Source organism: Hyposmocoma kahamanoa, unplaced genomic scaffold (assembly GCF_003589595.1).
Source record: "Hyposmocoma kahamanoa isolate Upper Pololo Valley unplaced genomic scaffold, ASM358959v1 76049, whole genome shotgun sequence".
In the NCBI taxonomy this organism is placed as follows: Eukaryota; Metazoa; Arthropoda; class Insecta; order Lepidoptera; family Cosmopterigidae; genus Hyposmocoma; species Hyposmocoma kahamanoa.
Window position 1 is genome coordinate 1 of NW_020653901.1, and position 11,719 is coordinate 11,719.

At 34.5% G+C, this 11,719-nt stretch overlaps 1 protein-coding gene across 2 annotated transcripts; it reads right to left on the bottom strand.

Moving 5' to 3' along the window:
- Nucleotides 1-910: 910 nt before the first annotated feature.
- Nucleotides 911-6,830, bottom strand: LOC113232660 (UDP-N-acetylglucosamine--peptide N-acetylglucosaminyltransferase 110 kDa subunit-like). 2 transcript variants are annotated; one of them, XM_026467432.1, is made up of 8 exons: nucleotides 6,745-6,829; nucleotides 5,959-6,294; nucleotides 4,850-5,244; nucleotides 2,471-3,702; nucleotides 2,105-2,396; nucleotides 1,848-2,028; nucleotides 1,581-1,685; nucleotides 911-1,169 (listed from the first exon to the last, which is right to left on the bottom strand). In XM_026467432.1, exons 2-8 carry the CDS (start codon nucleotides 6,075-6,077, stop codon nucleotides 1,013-1,015), a joined length of 2,481 nt encoding a protein of 826 aa, XP_026323217.1. In that variant the 5' UTR covers nucleotides 6,078-6,294; nucleotides 6,745-6,829; the 3' UTR covers nucleotides 911-1,012. The 2 variants fall into 2 exon arrangements, 1 of the variants encoding a protein (XP_026323217.1); XR_003310644.1 differs by having other exon boundaries at nucleotides 1,031-1,169; nucleotides 1,510-1,685; nucleotides 5,959-6,830.
- Nucleotides 6,831-11,719: the final 4,889 nt, after the last annotated feature.

Sequence of the window (11,719 nt, forward strand, 5' to 3'; positions counted from 1 at the left end):
TGCCTCCGAAATAAACATATTTTGACTTTGACTTTGACTTTGACTTTCCAAAAACAATCTTATTTCAATGTAAGCATAAAGTACGCTGATTGTAATAATACTCATTTTCGTACCATGACAAACCTATCAACCAAGTAATGTATTATTGCTAAAGTGACTGAAAGAACGAATGATTTTGTCTATACCTTACTAAAAGTAGGAAAGAAATAACGCTATATGAACTGTATAATTCCATCTCTTTCTTTTTTTATGTTCCGAATTGTGTTGTCGTAGTATAATGTTATAGTACTTAATATTAATTACATTCAGAGAATTTAGAACTGCCTATAATGAAAAGTATGTAATAATGAAATCTATTAAAATTACGTTGTTTTCAATTATTATTTCGCATTTTCATGAAGAAAAATAAATAAAACAAGCTAAGTCTTGATAGTCACGTTGTGAATTCGGAACCATAGCCTAGTGTCAACTGTTAATTTCACCAAGGAGCATATAGATGGCGCTGTCATAATTTTACGAAATAAATATCGCGTATTTTTATTTTACGAGATATTATTTCCTATGTACTAAATAAACAAAATATTGAAGAGATATATGTAAATAAATAAGTTTAACTTAACTATTAATCATTACAAATCAATATTAAGACAATAAAACTGAAAATAATATTGTTTCCATTGCATCCGAGTAACTATTTTAAGATTGCTAAATTTGACATAAGAGCAATATTACTTTAATATCAAAGTCGCGTCATAGTACGAACTGAGTGAATGAATAGTCACAAAGCTGCTAATAAAACATCATAGTTTTAACATTACAAATAAGCTTACTTTAATCGCTCTATGGTACGAAAAGTCAATACAAGGTTAAAGTAATATTGTTTTAAGAGGTTGTGGTAGGCCTCCAGTTACGCTGAACACAGGCCAGTTTGAACTCATTCCTGACGCTAATTAGCTATAGTAGTATAATGTTTACCTTTCAAATACCTGTTAATACTGTTTGTAGTTAAAATTCACGAACGGGTGTTGATGTGATCGGGTTTATCTAAATTTTCATATCGTCTCCACATTTTAAAGTAAAGTGATTCCAAACCCCTCGCATAGTGAGTACAGTCAAACAAAGTACTGGTCAGTCTGGCCTTGGAAACCTTAGCTCGGACATACTGGAGACTGAAAAATAATTAATATGAAATATAAATTTCATCATTCATAACCATAAAAAGCAAACTTTATGAAATTAACCTATTTTTCCGGATTTAAATCGCGTATATTTGTTTTTTCAAACAAACCGACGTTTCGGGCCCTTTACAGGTCTCATGGTCATTTCCTATGTGTAACAATCGCGAAAACCTAAGAACTCGATAAGCAAACTTTATATTCAAAAAATCAATAGATTGCTGCAGTGAGACTTGTTACATCAATCTGTGTACATCCCACTGCTGAGGACGGCTCTCTTAAGACGCTTGCATAATTTGCAAACGTACTATCTTAAAATGAATACGTTACATACCTAGAATATATAGTATAACACATATTCTTGGCATTTACTTCTTATAATAAAATAATTATAAATAAACTTGCTATTTCATATCGGTTCCCAACTTGACCGCAATGTCTTCATACTCCTGTGTATTCCTGGCTATAAGTTCAGGACAGCACAATGTATTCAACTGCGATGCAGCGACTCTGTAAAATACGAGCAAAGCTTTTAAAGTATTCGAAATTATATGAACATAAATATTTAACATAAATACTGAGAAGGATAGAAGGCGCCCATGTGTTCAAGTTTAAGTAGATGCCGGTTTTAAGTATTTTGGAGGAATGACAAACATAATTTGTACCGTTTACCTCGAGGCTAGGGTGTCTCCAGGTAAGGTGACTACAGGTGTTCCAGCCCACAACACATCCATTGCAGTTGTGTGACCGTTACACAGGGGCGTGTCGAGGCAGACATCAGCTAACTGCCCCCGACGCACATGCTCTTCCTTGCAAGCAATTTTTGAAAATACAACTCGATCAGCGGGCAACCCTGAAGTTTTAAGGAAATATCCATTTTCTAGTGGTTTGTATAAAATACATACACCAATGAACATAGTAGTACTAACCTAAATTCTGTACATATTTCCGTACATTTGGCTCTCCAGCAGCCGGAAAACTTAACAACCAAAGTACACTGTTTGGTACCAATTTTAGTATTCTCACCCACATTTCTAATACCTTGGGGTCTGTTTTGTACAACTGGTTGAAATTGCAGTAAACTACGGCGTCGATTGGAAGACCATACTGTTTTCTTGAAGTAAATACAATATTGTCTAAAACTTCTTCACCGGATGCAACTTTCTTATTGGTATAGTTTATCGATATACCATTGCTAATAGTTACTCCGTTAAAGTAAACCTAAAAAATACAAAACATTTTAATTATTTGAACAAGACCTGAAATTAAATGAAGTAACAAAATAAATAACGTACCTGCACTTGCCTGGGATTTATTGTCGATTCAATTACGTAATTCGGAATGTTAATTTCTCTAACATTAACTTCTATTGGTTCAAAACAACCGTACGTTATTATCTCTTTTCTTTCAAGTACACAAAATTTTTCAGACATATTAAAATCTTCGGATGAATTAATTAAAGCTACGTTTTCATTCAAATTATTTTCTTTAACTTTGACGTTATATCGTTCCTTCAGATGTGGAAACATTTGCCTATGATCTCCGACAAAATATGTATGTGGCATATATGCAAACTTTTCACTAAAATCAGACGCCGACGATAGCGGAGAGGAGATTTCATCAGTTATTACATAATCCATATAACTTGCACCACTGGTCCCCGGATAGCCCAACCACATAACTTGTATCGGTGCAGGTCTTAAAGCGAAGATTTCATTTCTTGCTCCTTTTGTATATCCATTCATATTTATTAGAATATGTATTCCATCGTTATTAATTTTTCTAGCAGCTTCTATATTACACGTTACATTGGACAAATCAACAAAATGTTCAGATTCATTCACCATTTTACTACGGAATGTTGTACCATCGTCAGGATTCAAAGCATAGCAGAAGATTTCCAGTTCACATTGATTGTGCAAACCTGGTATAGACTGCATTAAATGTGATGTAGGGTGATTACCAAAGTCGCTACTGACATAACCCACCCGTAAACGTCCTCGCAACTTTCTTTCATATTGAAAAGTAATTTTATCGCACATACTTACTTTTTCAGAGTATAAATTGGCATGCCGCGCGGCAATTTCCTTTCTAGCTTCGTTAGATAATGGATATAAGATGGAATGATGAGGATGAACGGACGATAATTTTTCACTATTTAATTGTTTGTCAACGATCAAGACAACATTTTGAATACGTTCCTCGTAATCGTCCCAATCACACACTATTTGTAGACAATGAGTCAGGTTACAGTAAGCATCCGGGAAGTCAGGTTTAAGCTTCAATGCTGTCTTATAAGAGTCAATAGCTTCGGAAATGTTGCCCATATCTTTGTGAATGCTTGCCAAATTGCTATGTGCATCTGCAAATGACGGGTTTATTTCTATTGCTTTTGTAAAGCAAATAACAGCGCCGGATATATCCTGCATTTCTCTAAGAGTGTTTCCCATATTGCTGTATGCGTCCGCAAAGTTTGGTTGCATATTTATGGCTAGCTTATAATGCATTAACGCTTCGTGGAGTTTCCCTGAAATTGTGACGAATTTTTTTGAAATGAAACTATTTCTTGGTATAAAAATCGCATAAATTTGTTTTTTTTTTTTTCAAACAAACCACCGTTTAGGGTCCTTTACAGGTCGCATGTTCAAGGCAGTTTTTTTTGTTACGAGCGTTTTACATAAAACCAGTACGTCGATTTGTTTGAAAAAACAAATACATATATCGTGTAACTTAATCGTGAATACCTAAGTACGAAAGATTTTTATTTACAGAAATAAAACTTGGCTTCAGAGCTCTTCCAAAAGGATGTCCAGGGTTGATATAATAACAACTATAATAATGTACTGTTTCATAGCCCCGCACTAGAGAAACCCTGTGCGGTGCCATGGACACACACAAAGACAACCACAAATTACACCCAAACTCACGAGAGAAATATATGTGGGCCATACAAATTTCTTCCGGCCTGGGAATCGAACCCAGGACCTCTGCGTGGCAGTTCAGCGTGGTAACTGTTCAGCCACTGAGGCAATCATATATTATGTATATTTGGATTGTATAGTATTCACAGGTTAAAAGAAACGGTACTATAACAAAACTGTGCCAGGTAATTGCATAAGCATGTTAATAACATTAGCGCAAGTTAGTTACCATTTACGAACTCTCTAATTGTACAATCAAGTAAAAAAAAATTGCAGGTATTCAAGAGATTTTTAAGGCAAATTTAAATCAATATAAAAGAATAGGTACAATCATAGTAAATATTATTAGGTTTATCTTGCTGAGTTTCTTCGCAGGTGTTTTATTTCAAAGGAAATTTTAAAATATATACATGATGTGCGACTTTTTTCGTGGACTGTACTGATTAAATAAAGAATATGAAATTAAAACCATTATCCTCACTTATTTGCAGAAACTAACAGAACATACCAACGCAGCTATTTATATTGATTTTTATTTTGTACACGAATTTATGAATGCGGAAACGATTTAAAACACGTAATTTGATTTACAACCTTCATAATGTTAATTACTCGCAAGTACTTATTGGAGCTAATTAAATAGCTGGGAAAAAAGAAAATATAATTAACACACGCAATATGCCACATTTTCGCTAGAGCAGATATGAACTTTATAATTACAAACATTTAATTATATCAACGTGATGTACAAACCTTGTTGCTGTAAAAGTGATGCTAAATTACTATGAGTGGCTGCAAAGTTAGGGAATACTTCCAGTGCTCTCGTGTACAATACGGTAGCTTCTTCAATTTTTCCTTGTTCCCTTTTGACATTGCCCAGGTTGTTGAGAGTGTCAACGTGGAGGGGACATAAACGTAAAGCTTTGTTATAGCACTCCTCCGCCTCGGAAACTAGTCCCTTTTCTTTGAGAGCATTAGCAAGATTGCAATAGGCATCTGGAAAATTGGGCTGGATCTCTATAGCCCTCTTGTACGTCTCTATCGCTAAATCTATTAGGCCTTGTTTGTAATAGGTGCATGCCAGGTTTCCCTGGGCTAGACCGCTGTTCGGTGTTATTTTCAATGAGTGAAGGTAAACTGCTACCGCTCTGAAATAAAATAATAAACCCTCTTTAAATTACGCAGGTCTAAGAAAGGCGGTTATAAAAATATCGTATAATTTAAGGTTTCCGGTTATAAATTTCATATCATTGTATTATAAAAATGGATAAGTATAATAATTATGTGACACTGATTATTTTAGAGAGAATTAATAATTTATTGCATTCGTTTTATAGTATTCGAAAAGCCCATAACGTGTAACGTACTATTTGCCCAAGTAGGTCTCAGGCAAGTAGGACCAGCCTGAAGATCGTTTCACTTACTATTCGAATGAGATACATAGCAATGGAAAATAATACAAATACCTGCATAAATAGATTTTTTTAATAATATCTGCCAAGAGAAACATTTGGAAAAATGCATTTAAGAAAACGATGTACAGTTAAGATTTAAATTCAACTCCATTGCGCATACAATGAGGTCGGTCCAAAGGGTAAGTCCCAATCTTCTCTTGTAGAAAATCTATGCTTTGCGTTATGTATAGTGTCATGTATCACACATATTTATCAGTTACATTTTTTTTATTAACGTGGAGCGTACTTAAAACAGTAAACAAATACAAAGGAGAAGTAATTAAATGTAATAATATGTGAATAGATACTAGATAAATAAATAAATAATTACTATAAAGTTCCAAGATTTTGAATCTTGTATCTAATACAAAATTAAATAACTTATAAGTGAAAACTCCTTAAACTAACCTTTTAATTTTGTTTTTGAACCAGGTGATACAGCCGTCGGAGAAGTCCGCGGCCTGTGCCGTGAGACGCGGAGAAGCGATGTTGATGACCGTGTACACGACGATGCATTGGTAATCCATAACACGTACATGTCCTAAGCGCGCGCAAGGTTGAACTGACGGCACAGACGCGGGAGCCACGGACGAGTCAACGCCTAACGAGTCGCGTCACCGCGAGTGACGCGCCCGCGCACATTGCCAACTTCCCTGGACAGGCGACGCTGCGTCGACGCAAGCACCGACCTTCACGTACTCGCGCGCCCTCATGTGCTCAAACCACACGCATATTTTACACAATCTATTAACACGAGTTCATACGCGTAAAGTCACCTCGCCGTTATATTTACAACATCAAAAGTCACACTTACCGTAAAATACGTCAATCGAAACTCTGGATTACTTCACCAGGCTATATATCAGTACCCCAATAAATTGAGGGTAATAAAATTGAGCAACTGTAAACTGATTTAAGATTTCTAATTAAAATACCTCGTTTTAAAGCTCGACGCCTTTGTAGTCTCCATACGAACAGCTGTTACGTTGAAAGTCAGCTGTTTCTAGCGTACCTACGTTATTTGTCTACTTTATTGTTTACTTTGTGGAGTAAAAATGTCGCGCTCGAAACAAAGCGATAACCGTCGGAAGGCGGTGATGTGAAAAATTGCAATGCGTATGGTATTGAAGAACCGCGAGATAAAACTTTTTAAATTATCATAAAATGTTTATACGTGTGGCAATAAAAGCGTACATGTGCGGCGGTACAGTAATATCGATTTGCGTGGGCGGGCGGCGGCAAGAGACGGCGGCGGCGGTGGCGTGGTGACGCGGCGGGCGCTCGGCGCGACTGTGCCTGCTGGGCTTTCCCGCTGGAAGCTGGAACTTCAATATTGAACCATTAGAACAATTTTCTACTCACACTCTTTCGCTATTCATTGTGCGTCTATTTTTAACTGATTTTGGTAAAATGATTACTTTTCTTGTTTGAAACGAAATCAGCTGCAGTTATTATAAGTTAATTTGAAACTTTTCGTGTATGCTGTAAACTCTACTAGTGTAAATGTATCTTGCTTTCAATTATTTGATTATCCATGCAATTGTTGCCAATAATTTTATAATTTTGAAATAAGTTTTTAATTTTTCTTCTAAATACTTGCTTACGAAAATAACTATTTCACACGAGCGCTAACTTTACGAACGGTGCCGAAATATGCACACGAATTGGTTGTATCACTCGTCGTGTATACTCCATCCATATTTAATTATCAACAATGAAATACGTTGCGTACATTACGCAAATATTTTATATTAATAGTTCCCATTTTGCTGTGGAACGTTACAATATCTCATGAAACAGGATCCAGCCTTCTTGACAAGTGACAAAGGTTGTGTGGTCCACCCCTGATACTGCGTTGTTCTACTGACCTATTTTCTTGAGTTAAATTAATATAAATGTTATCGTGATGCCATAGTAGAATGGTATACAAATAGCGCATTTTACGTAATTTAATAGTGTTTTTAGCATTTCAAGTTTCTTTTTCTATATTTAAATTACATAAATAAAGTCTAAGAAAATTATATAATCAAGAAGTGGGAATTACTTATGCGTACCACATTTAGTGACGTAATAATATTCTCGTTTGTGCTTTGAATTATAGTACACGATCTGTATTCTAGTTTAGTTCATTTTCACACCGAATCCTCTTTGTCTTTGATCCAAACGGCTTCTAATTTGGTAAGTACCTTTTACTACATTTTTATGATCGCTATATTTACAGCGGTTGTTACGAGTCCACGAGTCATTACTTTTATTGTTTCATTCATGACACAGTACTATGAACCGCATGTTTTACTGGGACAAATTAGTCCCAAAAACTTTGCAATCAACAACGAAATCAAAGGTCAATTGAACGTTTACCGCCTAAATAAATTACCTTCCGAATTCCACATGTCATCTAGCATCGTATGTCGGTCACTTGCCAAATTTTATACGATTTTGACAGATACGCAAGTAGTTATAATTAAATTCAAGAAGCATTGCCAAGGACTTGAGTTTAATATACGTGTGTCAAATACAGGCTGATTCAAATAGTTGTACACAAATTACAAGCATATGCGACTTGTCAACTTACGTCTCCGGACGCGTTTGCAGTGACCCTCAGATCTTTTTCGATTTGAAGCTCATACTTACTACCATATGTACGATTTGTTCGTCCCGTCACTTGATATCATAAAAAAACGTAACTTTCGAAATAAATTATTTGTAGAATAAAGACATAAGCAATTATTTAACGCGTCCATTTTCGTTATCCTAAAAAAACGTATGTCCAACTTTATACAATTTTGATCAGATATCAATTATATGTACGCTAAAGCGCACATCACTTTGAACTTTGGATCTTCCGTATTGCACGCGGTGTAGAGTTGAATTTAAAACTTCAGTGCCTAATTCGACCGACAACGTCTCGACGTGTTCTTGACCCTGTGTAGTAATAATGTGTAATGTAATAATAATGCAAGGACTTAATGTAAGTTGCAAGGTTCATTAATGGCATGTGTTACAATAAGTTTTATTCCGCTTTGAGAACCCTCTAAATAAACCTCTAAGAAATAAAGGTACGTCATTAATAACCGGATATAATAATTGACAAAGATCTGAAAAATTTTGACAGTGACTTTTTGGCAAAAGTTAGTTTTGGCAAAATTGATTTGTGACACAACATCGCATATTTACTTTATTAATCGTATAGTGGTAGACATCCAAGTTAGCCATCCTGTTATTAATATTTCATGCTAGGCACACACGTGTCCACTTTTGTAGACGTAGGCCTCGACTCTGTTGCATCATTTGGTTAAAAAAATTAATATTTGAAATGTTGGCAATTTGCCTAAACCTTAGCGGTACTCCGTCTCCCGCAGCTGAAGATTTAAGATCAAACGAGGATCAAATAATATCTGTGCTACGTTTTTCCTCAAAATATACCTTTTCTTTTGTTGGATTCGTTCCAAAGATTGTTTGTTTAATATTGTTATTCCATCGATACGCTCTTTAGTACTAAATTACCAAAAGAATAGTTAAATCATTTCTATTTTAGCTTGCAGCTTTATCCGTAAGTTTATGTTTGGTTTATAACATCTTGTTTTATGTCGGACAGCCATGTTGACGTAAGAGCGATATGTAATTGTGAGCAAAGATAATACACGAAGCGTCTTAAAATCAATGTCCCGCATGACATCAGGGTATATTTTTAACTACCATTCTTCTCTTAATGGATAAGCTACTATTTAGTAGCAGTAGAGCTCCTTATGAAAGAGTTCGTCCAGGGAAGTACTGCCACCTTGCCTATTTCTGCGGCCAAGCAGTAATGTCAGCATTACTGTGTTCCGATTTTGAGGGGTAAGGGTGCTGGTGAAATTACAGGCACATGGGACTTGTCAACTTATGTCTCAGGGTGACCGGCGCAGTGGCAGTGCCCCTCAGATCTTTGCGATTTAAAGCTCTGAGTGCCACGTACAATTACAAGTACAAGTACAGGTCGTACGCCTGTTAGTAGCTTACCAACAGGTGCACGACTTGTTCGTCCCGTCATTTGACATTATTAAAAAAAAGCAAATAGTCGGTAAATTAAAAGGTCACAATGGATATTCGCTCAGCTATATTTATTTAAACTTATATAATATAATCATATTTCTTAATGCATAAAGTAAATATGTTGTACTGTATGCTCTAAGACTAATTAATAAGTAAACGTTTTAATATATTCTAATTGTACCTACAAATTTGTAAACTTTGAAATTCATTATCAATTTTATTGTGTTTTACATTTTAAGTACAATAAGCAATAATTTTCGAATTTATAGTTTTTAAAAGTTACGTGTTACATTTATAAGAATAGATATAAATCGAGTTCTTAGTATATCGCGATTGCTACACATTGGAAATGAATCAAGGTTCTAAAATAAAAAAATAAAAAATAAATATATGAAAAAAGCATATTCGCTTCTTACCAGTTACCAGTTGCTTATGTCCAATACCAGACATACGTTTGCGCGGCGTCTTAGGTTCGTATTCCAGAACTCTACTTAATGCTCAAGTCAGGATTTGAGCAGACTTGAGTATGATTTCAAGCACTGGAAATACGACCCTAATGGCAAGGACTTGAGTATGATTTTCAGTGCTCACTGCATTACTCAAGTCCTGACTTGAGTATTGAGTATAGTTCTGGAATACGACTCTTAGATAGAAAAGTCATCAACCATTTATGTCTGATATTAACGCATACTTACTATAATTACAAAATGTATTAATGTAAATACCTTATTTTTAATTTACCAAGGTACATTCCAGATTGAGTTACATACGACGTGCGAAATATTTTATTTTAACAATGTTAATTTTTTAATAAATTATTTCATTCAATATTTCCTTTGATGAAAAATACCAAGCAAATGTAAGACTGCAGCACTAGATATAATTTTTTTATATTATTTCCAATTTTTTTTTAAACTAAATTTTCTGGTAACTAATCAATTCAGTGTAGTAAAGAAAAAGGTGACTCGCATTAATATTAGACATAACCGGATATAGACAGTCGGTTAAAACCCAATCAACCTGCACCGGTTTTAACCGGGTTTTACCTAACCCAGTTTTGCCCAAAATCGAGAGCAAAAACAAATGGAATTTGTTATAATTCCATCTTTATTACAAATTTCGATGTAAAAAATCTTTTTTACACGAAAAAGAGGCATCTCCACTATTAAGGACATTACGATTCGACTTTTATGAAGATCTATTCAAATACATACGATCAATGATTTTTAGATTTATTTCAGTGCGCTTTTCAAGCAAATCGATTCAATAGAAAGATATGTCTTTCTATTGAATCGATTCAATAAAAAGATATGTCTTTCTCTAACGTCTGGACACAACTGGTTGATGACTTTATTGATTGATGACTGTAAAGAGTTCGAAATGTAGGTTTGTTTGAAAAAACAAATATAAGCTATTTAAGATCATTTCCAACGTAAATAAAGATTTTTATTTTGCTTTTTAAATTGAGTTCTTTCTTTCATCTACTTGATAGGCTTCGGCGAAACACTACGGTCAGAGTTCGGGGAACAACCGCCAGACGCACATTGCTGGTTTTTGTCATTTACCTGAAAAAGAAACTTTATAATCTATCCGGATACAGAAAACAAAATCAATAATATTAAAAAAACCACTTCATGTAATCGGAAATGAAATATTGAATTTTACATTGTTCGTTTGTTGTGTATTGTGTGGAGTATTCGAAGACTAAATCGACCTTGAAGTCAAAATAGATACACCCTTGTAAAAAATACGCCTCATATTTCAATTATGTAAACTTTAAAAAAAAAGTGTTAATATAAAGGTTGATGCACTGCATATAATTTTGATATAGGCACAAAATTCTACAAACAGACTTTATAATGTTACCTTCGAATAATAATATTTTTTTTATTTTTTTAAAGTAATGTAATCATTGAACTACTTCAAACATGAAGCGTGTTGACCCTTTTTGGTTAAAGCAGTAAATAGTTTATAATGCTCTAAGTATTTATCTACAAGAATGGTAACAAAAAATAACTATCTTTAACTACAAAAGTAAATATATTAGGGGTTAAAGTATGAAATTGCCGTTTTATTGCAATAGGTTTTTTGAATTTTCATAGAATCTTCATGGTTTGAGGTTTTCGAATGAAAC